Raw genomic sequence first — 16,787 nt, forward strand, 5'->3', positions numbered from 1 at the left:
GGCCCATTTACATTACACAGCCCCCTGCACCTCTGGACCCCTTTACATTACACAACACCCTGATCCTCTGGACCCCTTTACATTACACAACACCCTGCACCTCTGGACCCCTTCACATTACACAGCCCCCTGCACCTCTGAGCTCCTTTACTTTAAACTGCCCCCTGTGCCTCTGGGCCCCTTTACATTAAACAGCCCCCTGTGCCTCTGGGCCCCTTTACATTAAACAGCCCCCTGTGCCTCTGGGCCCCTTTACATTACACAACACCCTGCAGCTCTGGACCCCCTGCATGTTACACAGACCCCCCATTCAGTGCAGACTCCCTCTTCAGTGTAGCCCCCCGTTCATTGCAACCCCCCTTGTCAATATAGCCCCTGGTCAGTGCAGCCCCGCTCTTCAGTATAGCCCCCGTTCAGTGCAGCCCCCCTCTTCAGTGTAGCCCCCCGTTCAGTGCAGGCCCCCTCTTCAGTGTAGCCCCCATTCAGTGCAGCCCCCCTCTTTGGTGTAGCCCCCGTTCAGTGCAGATCCCCTTCAGTGCAGCCCCCCTATTCAGTCTGACCCCCCGCTTCAGTGCAGCGCCCCTTTAGTGCAGTCCCCTCTTTAGTGCAGCCCCCTTCAGTCTTGCCCCCCTCTTCAGTGCCTCAGATCAGCGAGGCGGCACATGCTCAGCAGATCTCCTCCCCCTGTTTACACATAAACAGAGAGGAGGGGGAGGCGGCCGCTGGGCTGTGCCTGTGTGACATCCGTGATCGCACAGACAGGCCGCGGCCGAGAGAGGAGGGGATGGAAGGTGCACCACTGTCACCCTGAACCCCCCCCCTGCACCCTCTCCCCCTTGCATCACAACCTGATAGCTCGCCTCTCCTCTCCCTGCCTGTGCCTATCACTGCACTGCTGCCTAATCCCGCAGTGCTGCCACAGATATAATCGCGGAGGGGGGTGCCGGCCTTACACCCCCCCAGTGTGTAGTACCCGAGGCAGCCCGCACCCCCCGCCCCCTACTTAGTACACCTCTGGCCCTTCATCCAGATATCTTCAGTCTGATATTCCGATAATGGGGGATTCCAGATGTGGACATCCTAGCCTCCAGTTTCAACAACAAACTACCTCTGTTGCCAGAACCAGGGATCCTCTAGCTTCAGATGTCCTAATAATGCTCTGATCTTAGTTGAGGATAATTTACAGTTTCCTTCCAGTGCAAATTCTGCCTCATCTGTTCCAAAATATAGATAAAGAGAGGAAAATCGTAATCCTAGTTGCTCCAAACTGCCCTAGAAGAACCTGGTACACAGACATACTGAGGATTTTAGCAAACAGCTGCAGACCTCTTCCTAACGGGCAAGATCTGCTATCTCAAGGCCTTCTATTCTGTGTTCCTTTCTGAGTCTGTGATTCCTACCTTGCAAGAAAAGCTTCTTCCAGAGACCTATTCTTGCACCTGAAATTCCTTTTTTGCATGGTGTAAATACAGGCACTTCAGTTCCAGAGATTACGCTCTGCCTTACTTTCTGGCCTTCCTATAAACAGGTCTTGCCAAGAACTTGACCATAAGCACTCCAAAATGTCAGGTCTCAGCCTTATCCATTCTTTTGCAATGCCTCTACCTTCACTGTCCCTTGTAAGAACCTTTCTTTAAGGTGTATCTTACTAAACTCCCCTTGCAGCACCCTATGCTTCCTTAAGATCTCAACTTGGTTCTTTATGCCTGCAGAACCCTCCATTTGAACCTATCAGGGATATTTCCCTAGAGAATCTCTCCTGCAAAGTATACTTTTTATTTGCCATCACTGCTGTCAGATGTATTTCTGACCTAGTGCCCCTTCTTTTAAAGAGTATTTTCTCATACTTCACATTGAGAAGGTTGTCTTGCGCCCAAGGCTACCCTTTCTCGTGAAGGTGGTTTCAGTATTCTACCTCATTGAGTACATTATCCTACCATTCCCATGCCCTGCTCCTAAGCATAGAAAGGAAATCTATCTACATTGCCTGGATGTTGTCACGGCTATTAAAGTATACCTCAAAGCTATTTCTCCAAAGTTACTTCTCCAATCAGGTGGACGGATCCCCTGTTTGTCCTGTACCTGACCTTACAAGAGAAGATCTGCTTCAAAGTCCACCACCGCACTATGGATAGAAAAAAAATCCTTCTATGCATTTTATGAATACCCGTGTTTTGTACTGTACTAATTAAATAAGACAAATGGCATATCTTTGTCTATCATATGTTTATCTTAGTACAGGATACAGGCCACCCTCCCTTCCAGTCTTTGGTTTATTCTCCATTGCTTGCTATAAACAGAGGAGTCACAGAATTGTGTGGAGTTATAGAGGAGGCACCCAGGATGCATGTGCGATAAAGTTTTGCCAGTGACCTGTCACCTGACGTTGGGAACCTTTAACCCATCATGTAGGAATACTCTGCCTGGGTCCTGTACTGTACGCCAAGATTTTGTTTTAAAGTAGAACTAAAGGCAAAACTTTTTTTTTTTTAGTTTTGGATTAAGTGGAGAGTGAGTAAAACATTTTGTCCATTTATTTATTTATTTATTTTTTTTATTGCCATCTGTGCTATGTTTGGCTGTGGGACAGGAAGTGAAGGGGAATCTCGATGGGACACAGATTACGAATAAAAACAAAAAATTGACGGGTTATAATCCTCCCTTGCTATATCCTAAATGGAGAAAAAAACTTTTTGCCTATAGTTCTACTTTAAACTCCCAAGTGCAATTAAATTTATAAATAAACTTTAATTTGCGTTCTAGATGCCCTATCAAACAGGTCAATTAAGTCTGCTTGTAAGTTTGAGGCATCCTTCTAAGGCTGTTATTCCACTACATATATCTTGGTGTCATCTGCAAACACAGAAACGTTACTTTTGCTACCAAACTATATATTTTATAAATGGGTTAAAAAGTAAGGGTCCCAACACTGAACCTTGAGGTTCAGCACTAATAACCTTAGACCATTCAGAATTTGAATCTTTGTTATCCACTCTCCGATTACAGTTGTTTAGCCAGTTTGCTATCCATTTACAAATGACATTTTCTAGGTCTATGGACTTTTAGCTTGCCCCTAAGCCAACATTTTATCTTCCATGAATCCATGTGGAATATGGCTAAAAATGTTTTCTAGCAAAAACTCGTGTGTGTGTGTGTGTTTTAAATAAACTCTCAAGTATCTAAATTAATAACTAAACTAACAGGTATGTATTTACTTGTTAAAGAAATAAAATAATTTCATCTGTTTAAATATAGACACCCATTGGACTTGTGCCAATATTGTGGTACTGAGCTAGCTGTTAAAGAGCCTCTCTGTTAGAAACCATGGTTTTGAAATAAGAGTTCAGCACTTTGAGGCCAATGGGTGTATGCCACCCTTTCACCGGCAAGTTCAAATTGCTTCTGTGTGTGTTATTAAACAAAGGGCTTATCAGCCGCCTTCTTATAACAATAAACATAAAATTAGTCAGGGGGAAAAAAAATTCAATTTCTCTTATATTTAACGACCTACACAGCTCCTCTCTGTAACAAAATGGGTTGTTAGCCCTATCACTGGAGATTACTAGGCAAAGTTGTAATACAACACTTCAGAACTTTAGTTCCGCCCAGGGGGACAGTCCCTTAGGCTACAATCCCCACACTTTGCCCTAGCAGCCTCAGTTTTCTTTTGGCTAGTGAAGGAGATAGACCTAGGAACCCTGCGGGCCTATAGGTCCGTGTTTTTTTGATGAAGAAGCTTGTGCAGGTCGCAGCTATGGCTTGGCAGGCCACGACATACCTTAGCTTCAGAGGTGGTCGGTGAGCTTTTATGCTCCGGGGCATACATATGACTGGGCTACTGATGTCTGCGTCACAGTATGCCGGGCCAGTAACCTTCCCCGTACTGATCAGGAGTTTGCTACAATGGAATGTCTCCCAGCTCTTCAGGACTGGTAAGTACAGCTCTCCCTGTCTCGGCAGGGTTGAGCAGCTGGGCATTCCCTGGGAGGTCGATTCAGGGGGGGTCTCTCCCCTCCTTTCCCCCCCTCACGGGGGGCTGTCCATGGATTCTGAGCGGTGTGTGTGTACCCCTGGGTCCTCACTTGGGTTCTGGCTGTGCTGGGGTGCCTGGGTCCTGAGTGCTTAATCCCGGGAGGTGTCTGTGAGGGTTGCCCCTGTGTCGGTGCAGTGCTGTGTCTGCCACATGTTTCTTTCTGCCTCTCATGGCCCTGGCTGGCGGCCATTTTCAGTGTGGGCAAGGGACAGCATGCTTCTGGGCTTCAAGCAGCCATTTTCCCGGTGATTCCCTAACAGAACACTGGCAGCCATTTTCTTGAAGTCGGACCACGTTTTTTGTGCTCTAGCAGCAGATTCCTGTGCCCTCAGCTTCCTGTTTTGTCATCACAGAGCGCTGGCAGGCTTTCTATGTAATCTGGACAAGTTTTTCAGATTTCTCAGTGATTGTTCTGACGGCCTGCCACCGACACAGATTTGGTCCCTCTGCATCTGGGAGTGCTAGGGGGCTACAGGTACTGCTGTTTACAGCGATGAACTCCTCCGGGAGGTGAGTCCAGTGGGTTAGAACCCCTCAGTCAATGGCAGCAAGGAGGGTGGGACTGTCACTGTCCTAAGTCCCCTTTGGGTGGCAGACAGGGTAGGGTCAGCATGGCTTCAGAAACTGGTGTTTCTTCCCCCAAAATCCAGGCAATTGCAACCGGGTCGCCTGCGGACTGTGCGGTTCCCATGGACACCTTGACGGCGGTCCTTGACGGGGAATTAGTTTGTTGCCAAGATAGAGGCGGTGCGTGGGAAAAAAGGTTCTAAAAAGCGGCCCCTGCCCCCCCCGTCCTCTGAGGAGAGCTCTGACGCAGACTCTGGTCCTGCTGAGGCTGGTGACCCCTGCTCTGTCTTGTCAGATGCTGACCAGGACAGTATGGATGAGTTCCCGTTCGGGTCCGTGCACGACAAAGTGCTTGTTGGAGCACTTAGCACAGCTTTGCGTGATACCCTGAAGATTCAGGAGCCAGCGGATCCCTTTGCTGATGGTTCCGGTCCTTTTTGGGTCCCGCAAGCCAGCACGTTAACCTAAGGTGTTCCCGTATCTGACTTATTTTGACAAGTTCATTTACAAGGAATGGGGTCGCCCGCAACGGACCTTTTCGGTCCCCAAATACATGGCGGTGCATTAACCTTTTTAGGAGAGCCTTCTCAAGAAATGGTCGGCTCCTCCAGTCGTGGACCCCACAGTATCCAGGTTAAATAAAGTAACCACAATCCTGGTTGAGGGGACTCCTGCATTTAAGGATCCCACGGACAGGAAGGCCGAGGCGGTGGCTCGTTCCTTGTTTACGGTTGTGGGGGTCAGCCGTGCGACCTGTACTGGCATCCGCACTTGTGTCGCAGACACTGACTGAGTGGGCAAAACGTTTGCACCGCGAATTGGGAGAGCAACAGGCTTCCCCTGTCTGCGTGGAACTAACAGACCAACTTGTAAAAGGTCTTAATTACATCTGTGACGCGGCCCTGGATACTCTGCCTCTGTTATCCAGGGCTTCAGTGTCAGCTGTGGTGCTGAGGCGCCTAATTTGGCTAAAATGCCGGTCTGCTGACCAGGCATCCAAAAAAGCCCTGACGGATCTTCCTTTCCTTGGCGACCGACTCTTTGGAGCCTTGCTAGATGACATTATTAAAAATGCCACTGGTGGGGCGAGGCTGAGCGGCACATGTAGACAGTCACACTCCTCTCTTGCTCCGCCGAAAATCCTGGCAACTATCCGGCCACACAGAGGACCCGATCCGGAATGAGCCCCACCGGAACCGCCACTATACCGCAGCGATGGCGATCCACCCCGCGGAGCTCGGGGACGCTCAAATCTATGTCCAGGAGCAGCGGGGAATCCTGGAGCATGCAGGCCGACCTGTCCCAAGATGGCGCCTTGCCACAGCGCACCTCCAGGGATCAGTACAGGGTGGCAGCCCAGAAACTCCTCTATGGAGGGAAAGCTCCAAAAGAGATGTGATCTCCCCCCCCAGGCCCAGGGGAAGCCACAGGCGATCAGTCGGCTGCAGATGACACAGTCCCACTGGAGGATGCTGAGGGATTGTCTCCTGTCTGGAATACTGTGAGTACACCAAGGGACATGTTTGTGGGGCCTAGATCTACTCCCCCCTCCATCTGATAGCACAGAACCCACCCTTTAGAGACATTTTCTCTGCTGTGACTGCTTGCAATATGTCTATCTCAGCACTTGCTAATGAAGTGAAAGTGGTGAAAGCAGAAATCTCCTATGTGTGGCAGGACATGCAAAAACGAAGGGAACGCACAGCCGCCATTGAAGGCAGGGTGAGTGCTATAGGGGATGACATTCCCCCCATGCAAAGGGACTTGCAATATAACTGCCACCTTACTGCACAGCATGCGACCCGCTTGGATGACCTAGAAAATTGCATGTGACGCAATAATATACACGCCATAGGCATCCCTGAAAGGGCCGAGGGCAAAAACCCTGATGCATTCATTGAAAACTGGCTGATCATTTTTTGCAGTTGAACGTGCGCACAGAGTCCCGTCCAGACCTCTACCACCTGGCAATCACCCCCGGGCCTTCCTCTTTAAATTGCTTAACTACAAAGACAGAGATGCCATATTGTCCAAGGCCAGAACTATGGGAGGCACGTTGGCTATCGACAATTCTAAGGTATCCTTGTACCCAGATTTTTCTGCTGAGCTGCAGAAGCAATGTGCAAAGTTCATAGATGTGAATAAAAGATTGAGGGAGCTCAACCTCCCAAACGCCATGCTTTACCCAGCGCGCCTCAGGGTTGTTGCACTGGGAGAAACCCATTTTTTTGACCGACCCACCAAAACAATGGCTGGATAGAGAGGACAGAGCTCTCAAAGCTAATCGCATGCAACTCAACGCCTCGGATTGAAGAGAGGGCCCTAAGGGGCCTGGGAGCCGTCGGCTGTCCTGACAAAGTCACCCATGACTCTGCTGCTGTTACTTAAAGGTTCGCTCTATTATATTTTTTCTTTACACTTGATCTATGTCCCCTATCGTGAGCAAGGCGGCAGAGGGAGATCCACCGTCACGGTATACCCTGTACGAGACGGCGCGCCCCACAGGTGCCATTGAAGTGAAGCTCCTAGGTGAACTAACCCGAGGGTTTCATAGGAGCTTCCTCCGCCTCCCCCCCCCCCCCCCCTCAGCGGATGCAGGGGGTCTGTTTGTTACACAGCCCAAAAGGCCCTGTTGGCCCCACAAATAAGGTCTAGTTTGATGGCCGCTTGTATGCCTACCTACATTTTTAAAGTCCTTGTTCTGACTCTTCCATACTACTACTTCTAGCAATTGTGAAGTTGAATTACGTACAGTTAATTATCTGCATACCGGGTAACGTTAATGATCTGACAACAGTAATTTTTTTGTATAGAGTTACAATCTTCTTGGATAACGAATTGTGTCGAACATTGTGTTTACTCCTGACAATATTTATAGTAAGCCCATATGGCGGTTGACCTAAATGACCTCACTTGGGATATGAGGGGTCTGGGTACTCCAGTGAAGAAAATAGCAGTTTTGAGACATGTATAATCAATGAATGCCAGTATTGTATGCTTGCAGGAGATGCAATTTTCAGCTGATCCTCCTCCTAGTCTGAGCCCACGCATGCATGATGTACAGTTCCACGTATTCCTCATATTCCAGGGGGTAAGAATACTTGTACGCAAAGGAGTCCGGTTCCAATGTTCTAAGACCCAGATTGACCTGGGCAGTAGATACGTTTTTTTACTGTGTAAAATTTATGGGTTAACCTGTATACTGGCTAATATATATGTACCACCGCCGTACTCGGCAGGGGTCCTTGGGAGTTTGGCAAAATTTATGGCGCAATACCAAGAGGTCCCCCTGCTTGCAGTGGGACTCTTCAATAATTACCTAAATCACACCAAAGACAAGATCCCCATACCCCTTAATATCGCGCCCGGCACAATGGGCTGCACACCTTTTTACAGGGTCCTTGAGGAATTGGGGCTGACCGACGTATGGAGTAGCAGGCACCCGGACCCTAAAGTATTCCTGTCATTCGGCCTCTTATGGAGGCTTATCTAGAATAGGCCTGGGCCTGGGCAATGACAGGATGCTGCAACGTATTATAAACTCGGACTATGCTGACAGACACCTTTCCGACCACTCCTCGCTCCGCATCTGTGTATCATTCCCTGACATAGTTAAGAGTCCAGTCTGAAAGCTTAATCCCTTTTGGCTTTCATTGTTCCCTGAGCCTGACCCACTTCGAGACATGCTTAAATCTTTCCTACTTGATAACACTGGCACTACGAACTTGGGGATGGTGTGGGATGCAATGAAGGCCTATACAAGGGGGCAATGCATACAAATAATAAATCGCATTAAGACAGACACTAAAGCTTGGGAGATGACGGTGCGCAGAGCGGTCACCGAAACAGAAGACAAGTACATTGCCAATCCCACAGATGACATAAAAATAATGCCAGTGGTGGTATGACTACACTACTCTCATAGGCCAGGAAAGCTAAGGAGCCACGCCGTAGGCAAGGGCCCTTTTTTTTCGCTCACAAGCAGCTTTTTGCGTCCGCCCAAAGCTTCAACAAAACATCCCCAGCCCGACAGGACGCCCACGGACGGTCAAAAACATCCCTGGAATCGCAAGCCTAACAAGCCTGCGAATAAAAGTGCTACCACATGAAGGTTTGCCTCCACCCTTGTCACAGGTGGGGGGTTGCCTTCAGTAGTTTGCAGCCCGGTGGTCCTCCCGGTTTTCCAACCAATGGGTCAGCTTACCCGTATCCCCGGTTCGCCGGGAGGCCCTGTTGGGGGCGGTAAGGGATTTGCTGAATTGCGGGGTGATTGTACCGGTTCCGGACTCGGAACGCTTCCAGGGATTCTACTCAAATCTGTTTGTGGTTCCCAAGAAGGAAGGGGTAAATCCAATTGGACTTAAAAAGCCCTCAATCACTTTGTGAAAGTGCAGAGGTTCAGAATGGAATCAGTTTGCTCAGTAGTCGCTGTACTCCATCAAGGGGACATCCTGGCGTGCTTAGACATCCAGGATGCGTACCTGCTCATAACCCATATGCCTTCGGGATCAAAAGTTTCTGCGTTTTGCAGTTTGAGATGACCATCCTCAATTTGTGGCTCTTCTCTTTGGTCTGGCATCAGCCCCCCCCCCCCCCCCCCAGTCTTTACCAAGGTACTGGCTCCAGTATTGGCGTTGCTGCGACAACGTAGGATCGCGATTGTGGGCTACCTTGACGATCTCCTCCTGAGAGCATCTTCCGCCTCAGAATTAGAGGAGGATGTGGCGATCACCATGCAGACCCTGCAGGAATTTGGGTGGCTGTTGAACCTAAAGAAGTCGGTGATTGTCCCGACCCAGCGTCTGGAGTACCAAGATTTGCTGTTGGACTGCAGGGAAGCGAGAGTTTTTCTCCCTTCAGACAAATTGCAGACTCTCAGATCTGCGGTCAAACTACTGATGAACTGCAAGTGGTCGTCGCTCCGGTTTTGCATGCGAGTACTGGGACTCATGGTAGCCTCCTTCGAGGCAGTACCTTACGCCCAGTTCCACACCAGAGTTCTGTAGAAGGAGATCTTGTCAAAATGGGACAAATCTCAGTGGTCCCTGGATCGGCAGATCCAGGTGAGCCAGCCAGTCAGAGGCTCACTGATCTGGTGGTTGAGGTCCGGAAAAATGTTCCTTCCTCTGAAATGGACGGTGATCACTACGGACGCCAGTCTATCTGGCTGGGTTGGAGTGATTCGGGTTCAGTCGGCTCAGGGTCTCTGGTCGACGGAAGAATCCGAGCTACTGATCAATCTGCTCGAATTGAGAGCGATCAGGCTGTGTCTCCACACATGGTTGATGAGTCTTCAAGGGCGTCCGATCAGCATACAGTCCGACAACGCCCCAGCTGTGGCATACGTAAATCACCAAGGGGAAACAAGAAGCTCAGCCGCTGCAGGGGAGGTCGCTCACATACTTCTGTGGGCTGAGGGACACGTACTGGCCCTGTCGGCCATTTACAGTGGAGAACTGGCAGGCAGACTATCTAAGCTGCCAGATGCTGGACCCAGGAAAATGGGCATTGCATCCGGAGACATGCCTGAAGTGGGGCACACCAGATGTGGATCTACTGGCCTCCCGTCTCAATCAGAAGGTGCCAAGATTCGTGTTCAGGACAAGAGATCCGTGGGCAGACGTGCCGGACGCACTGCTGGCCCCGTGGGATCCGTACTAGCTGATCTACGCCTTTCCTCCACTGAAACTGTTGCCACGTCTGCTTTGCAGAGGGGAAGCCGAGGGGATCCCAGTAATACTGGTTGCCCTGGATTGGCCTCGGCGTCCTTGGTACGCAGACCTGGTGCGTCTGGTGGCAGACACTCCCTGGCGACTGCCATTGCAAGAGGACCTCCCATCTCAAGGTCCAATTCTCCATCCTGCTTTACCATCGCTGGCTTTAATGGCATGGCTATTGAGAGCCAGGTGTTGAGGAACCGGGGTCTGTCAGACTCAGTGATTCCAACTATGTTGCGGGCACGGAAATCATCTTCTCGTAAGATATACCATTGTACCTGGAAGGCCTACATTTCTATGTGTGAGGAGAAAGGATGGCATCCGCGCTCCTTTTCCATATCCCGGATCCTGTTGTTTCTCCAGCAAGGAGTTGACCAGAGATTGGCATTAAGCACCATCAAAGGGCAAATCTCAGCCTTAGCTGTCTTTTTCAACGACCCCTGGCATCGCACTCGTTAGGGAGTACCTTCGTTCAGGGGGTACGACACGTAGTCCCTCCGGTGCGTCCACCGTTGCCCCCATGGGATTTGAACCTGGTGTTGTCGGCGCTTGAAAAACCGCCATTTAAGAATATCGGAGATTCCCCTTTTGACTCTTTCCTAGAAAATGGTCTTTCTAGTGGCCATCACCTCGGCCAGGAGGGTTTCAGAATTGGTGGCCTTGTCCTGCAAGTCGCCTATCTGGTTATCCACAGGGATAAGGTCCTGCAACCGTCTTTTCTACTGAAAGTGGTCTCGGCTTTTCATATCAATGAGGACATTGTATTACCATCGCTGTGTCCTAAGCCGAAGCACCCTAAAGAGGTGGCCCTTCACACTTTCGACGTGGTTAGGGCTCTGAAGGTGTATTTGTCTGCCACGGCTCCCTTTCGGAAGTCAGACTCACTTTGTTTCAGGAGCTGGTCCCAAGAAAGGCATGGCGGTCTCCTCGCCCACCATTTCCAGGTGGTTCAGACAGATTGTAGTACAAGCCTACGCCTTGAAGGGGCAGGTGCCCCCCTTTCCGGTCACGGCTCACTCCACAAGGGCAATCGGAACGTCTTGGGCCTTCCGACCCCAAGCGTCGGTCGCTCAAGTGTGTAAGGCGGCGACCTGGTCGTCTGTTCATACGTTTACCAAGTTTTACAAGGTAGACGTCAGTGCATCAGCTGATGCCTGTTTTGGCCGCAAAGTTTTGCAGGCGGCCGTGTAGTTGCAATTGAATATGCAACCGATATTTTTTCCTGGCTTTTCGAAAAATCGCAGTACTGTTATGTTAATGCACTGTTGCATTACTTCCACAGTTGGCTGCGGTCTTGGGGATCACTCCTTGTGAGGATACCCTGTTTTGTGGTGGTTTTCCACGCACTGCTGTTTTTTTGTGGTTTTAGTTTCACTAGTTCCCACCTGCCATGGTGGATGAAGTTTTTATGCTTTTTTTCCCACCCCTTGTTTGGCACTGCTTGTGGACGTCCCATTTTGTTACAGAGAGGAGCTGTGTTGGTCGGTGAATATAAGAGAAAATAGGATTTTTTGTACTCACCTTAAAATCCTTTTCTCTGTAATTCACCGACCGACTCAGCACCCGCCCCTCCTTTTTTCTCTTTACGTTATACTGCTTGTTGATGTACTGAGGCTGCTACAGCAGAGTGTGGGGATTGTAGCCTAAGGGACCGCCCCCCTGGGCGGAACTAAAGTTCTGAAGTGTTGTATTACAACTTTGCCTAGTAATCTCCAGTGATAGGGCTAACAACCCATTTTGTTACAGAGGAGCTGTGTCGGTCGGTGAATTACAGAGAAAAGGATTTTACGGTGAGTACAAAAAATCCTATTTTTTTTTATTTTAATATCTGTAATATTAAAAATATCATGGCCAATAATGATTTTGGTGTATTTTTGCAAACTTTTTTTTGCAGGCATTGGAAGGACAGAACTTTCCACTATCCTTTTTTCAAAACTATTTATCTACAATTCTGGAATACATCTGCCCATAACAGACATATCAGTTTTTGGTAGATGCTAGAAAGTAAACGTACTTAACCATTAACGGAATTCCTGTCAAATTCTAACCAACCCTGAACCTTAAACCCCCCCCCCCCCCCCTTCTAAGGCAGGCCATAAACTGTGCAAATTTCTTGCCTGCAGTGGGATGCAGGAAAGAAATTTGCACGATTCCCCCATCAATGCAGACAGTGTTGGGGGAATCCCTACTGCCGAGCAAACGTCTGCTCCTGGCAGGGGAATATAATGATAATACAGCCACTAGCAATAATCGCATGAGACTCCGACAGGCTGGTTGTACCCAAGTTGATCTATCAACTTGCTACATTCAGCCTGCCCATTAACGGTTCAAATCTCAGCCGGTTCCTGCTTTGCCGGCCTAGCACTATTACTACTATATATACTACTACCCTGTAAAGGAAAAGATGTCTATACTTCTCTATTCTGAAGCCGCCACGGTTGGGTTATATGATCGGCCCCATTGTTGTCATCAGCATAGAGGAGAGGAGGGCAGCACAGTGGCGTGAGGGCAGCACAGTGGTGTAGTGGTCTGCACTCTCGCCTAGCAGTAAAAAGGGTTGCTGGTTCGAATCCCAACCATGACACTACCTGCCTGGAGTTTTCATGTTCTCCCTGTGCCTGCGTGGGTTTCCTCCGGGTACTCCAGTTTCCTCCCACACTCCAAAGACATGCAGGTAGGTTAATTGGCTTCTGTCCAAAAATTTACCCTAGTATATGAATGGGGGCCTTGGATTTTGGGCTCCTTGAGGGTAGGGACCGATGTGAGTGTGCAATGTACAGGGATAGGGACAATTGTAGACACTCAGGTTGAACTGGATGGACTGGTGTCTTTATTCAACCTTACTAACTATGTAACCGGCTTGGTTAGAATTTGAACAGGAATTGAAACAAGAACATACCTACCACCCCCTCTCCAAAAAAAAAAAAAAAAAAGACAAATGCTTGAACGCTTTGACAGTCACCCAAAACTAAAAAAAAAAAGTGACCAGAGCTGGACATTCAGAACTTGCTCAAGTGATGGTTTTAGTGTTTAGTGGAAAATCCTAGGTTCTGGTACATTTGGTTTCATATTTTTAAAACTTTGATTTTTAGTTTGAAAGTTGAAGACTTGTCATGGAACACAGAATTACTACCTTCAGCAAAGGTAAGGGTAGGTTCCATTTCATGGAACCTACATTCTTTAAATTTAGATATGCAGTAAATGGTAGTTCTAGAGAAAGCAGGAAAAAAGTGTGGGTGCAATATATTTACAAGCCCAGCAATCCCGCATCTTAAGTAACAGAAAACATTTTTTACGGTGCACTTTTTTCTGTACAGTGTATTTGCATACAGTGGCATAGGATTTTCACATGTCGATACTGTATGTAGATGGCAGGTTGTTGCACCATATGAGTGCATTTGTCAATGCCTTGTTTTGGTTTTAATTAAAGTGTTTTTTTATTAAAGTTAAACATTATATTATTTTTTATATAGGTTATTATTATTAATAATAATCTTTAGGTTACCTGAAAAAATATTTTTGTGCAATATGGCTTTGAGGTGGCATGTGAAGGAAAATGAATTGAAAGATGACTTTGCCTACAAAGCGCATGTGACCTCAAATTTAAGTTCAGAATATACCACATTCATATATATGGGAGCCTGAAGTAAAGAAGGACCTTTCTATTTTGACATATTTGTGAAAGTACATAACATAGGCAGAATGATCATATGCCACGGGTTAGAGGCAAGTACCTTCAGGTGATTGGACACTGACAAAGCTTTAGAGGAAATACCCTGGACACCTCCCCTATAACCCTACCTCATTTTGTGAGTCCTCTGTTTTGTGCTAGTGTCTGCAGGTGATTGACCTTTCTCCTTCACAAAAAAAATCACCCCTTCGCTTACCTAGTTTTTCTTATTTTCTTTATTTTCAATTCTTCAATCAAACACACACTCTCTTATAATGCCAGCATAGAGGCAGTTTATCTGGATTGGCGCAACCTTGGTAAAACCTTGGAAGCCATACCTAGACTCCTGTAATGTTGTTTTAGACCCTGGATCCTGCATTGGCACTCACCATGGCACTGGGTGCAATGTGTGGGGTGATATACAGGTCCAAGCCTGTGATCTATTGTTATAAAACCTAATTCCTTTAAGACCCCTTGTCCCTTAAGGCCCCCATGATGATCAAAGCCTGGGCTTTATAAACAGTCAAATGTCGTGGACCTGTAAGACCGGGTCACCCTGCATCTCTGACTGTTGCTGTTAAAGCAGGACTATGTTTGGATTGCATTCACCTCACAGTTAAAATCTTTTAACTTTAAACGTTAACTCTAAATCTTCCAGGTACATTTACACACCATTTTTGAAAGAACTCAACAGGTTGTTCCAAACATCTTGGGGAACTAATCACAGATCTTCTGTGGATGTAGGCTCATCCTTCTGTCGCCATGCCAGACAGTCTTAATGTTGAGATCTGGGCTCTGTGGTAGACAAACCATCACTTCCAGGACTCCTTGTTCTTTAGGCTGAAGATGGTTCTTAATGACATTGGCAGTAACTTTGGTGGTGGTGTCTTGCTGCAGAATAAATTTGGGGCCAACCACATGCCTCCCGATGGTATGGCAAAATTAAGAAGTATCGAAAAAAGAGGGAAAAGTGGGACTTTAGATGAAATGGATGACTTTGTGGAGGCAGATTGAAAATATACAAATTTTATTAATAAAGAACATTATATGAAATATAGCAATAAAAACCACATATATAATAGATATACTGATTCATATTCGCTCCATCCACACATGACGTACAAGTGTGGCATGGGTAAAAAATTACATAAATATAGTAATTCTAAACAATGATTATTATATTGCATTGGATAAATTCATATTTATTCATGTATCATACAAACAGCACTAGCAGCAAGAGTATAAATATATAAGATAGAACAGTAATTGATGAATCCATAAATATCAAAATTGGTAATCTACTGCAGACCAGGGTCAATATGTCCATTAAGACACAGATCAGCATCACGCATACCCAACGCATTTCGTGTAGAGATACTCTTCAGGGGCAGATACTCAAATATGTCTAGAGAGTGTAAAAAGATCATAACATTAGTCTAGTTATATTTGATAATGAGAAGGCAGGGCGAATTAGCTTCTCCTTAATACTCACAAAAGGACCATTCTCTTGTGAGAAAATGAGTAGGTTAAAGGGAAGGATGAATTAAGTAGGATAATAAATAAATGGAATTTTTAAAGTTGAAGCTATAATAGAGGAATATATATAAGGATGGTATAAATGTATGATGTTTTAAATGGACAAGTATGAAGTGTGTTTGTTATATTTTTTTGCTTGTCATGCTAAAAATAAAAAAGAAGATATGAAACAATGCAGTAAAATACTGCGACCATGGAATCAAGGTCCCAAAATAGTCTTCCCCGGGTGCTGAGGTAATTGCAGCCATGTGCAGCAGGGCACATACAACAAAACCTCCTGATGACCCAGGGCACAATTTGCTGGAACGTGAGTGCAAAAATCATGATGACCAGTGATGGTGACCCAAATGTCCATTAAATGGATAAGTATCTGCCTGATTTTCTCAGACTTTCTCTGGGTCACAGACATCGTAGATCTGTGGGTTCAGTCTGTGGTTTCAAAGGGGTACACAATAGAGTTCAAAACTCTGCCACCTTATTGCTTTCTTCTTTCATATCAGCCAAAGACTTCTCAAGGACAGTCAGAGTTGCAGAATTCCCTAAACTACCTTATGTCCCAAGGAGTTATTGTTCTAGTACCGCCACAAGACAGATTCAAAGGAATATACTCAAACCTGTTCATTCTACCAAAGCCAAACCGGGTATTCTTCCTATTCTTGATTTTAAATCCCCTAACCAATCCCTTCAAATGCCAAAATTTCCCAAGATCAGCAATTGCCTTTCTGAGATGAGTAATACATGGCATATGTGGACATCCAAAATGCCTATCCGTTTCTTTAACCAACTCATCAGTTCTTCCTACTTCCTCTTCCAGTTTGCTGTACTTCTCTTCAGCTTATCTTCTGCTCCCAGAGTGTTCACAAAGGTTTAACACGCCTGCTCGCTTTGCTCAATACTCAGGCCATTCAAGTCATAGGCTTCTTTGAAGGACTGCCCTCCGTTCTGGTGATCAGAAAATGTCCATAAGACCATTCAGATGCTTTCTAGCACGGACAAAGTCGATCCACCTGAATTATTCACAAATGATAATATATATGTATATATGTATTTGCAGCCGCTCCCCAGCCCTAACATCACCTCCGCTCCACCTCAGATCATCAGGCATTAGATTATCCTAAGGAGCGTGCAACCTAGATCTTTTACACTATTTTCTGCATCTGTCTCTAGCTCTGACACACTCAACAAGTGGCCTACCTGAAAAAGAGGTTTTCTGCATCTGTCACAATTCCTCGGACAATGAACAGCTTTAATGCATCCATCTTTG

General features: G+C 46.9%; 1 protein-coding gene across 2 annotated transcripts in view; it reads left to right on the plus strand.

Annotated features, from left to right (window-relative positions):
* Positions 1–16,787, plus strand: part of PGAP1 (post-GPI attachment to proteins inositol deacylase 1) — a 484,659-nt gene that overhangs the window by 225,378 nt on the left and 242,494 nt on the right. For both annotated transcript variants that reach the window (XM_077448710.1, XM_077448711.1), the window contains exon 12: positions 13,410–13,461. In XM_077448710.1, the coding sequence (XP_077304836.1) occupies positions 13,410–13,461 (52 nt within the window). The remainder of the gene's footprint in view (positions 1–13,409; positions 13,462–16,787) is intronic.

This window comes from Lithobates pipiens, unplaced genomic scaffold (assembly GCF_037356315.1).
Source record: "Lithobates pipiens isolate NorthernLeopardFrog02 unplaced genomic scaffold, aLitPip1_a1.2 Scaffold_22, whole genome shotgun sequence".
Lineage (NCBI taxonomy): Eukaryota > Metazoa > Chordata > Amphibia > Anura > Ranidae > Lithobates > Lithobates pipiens.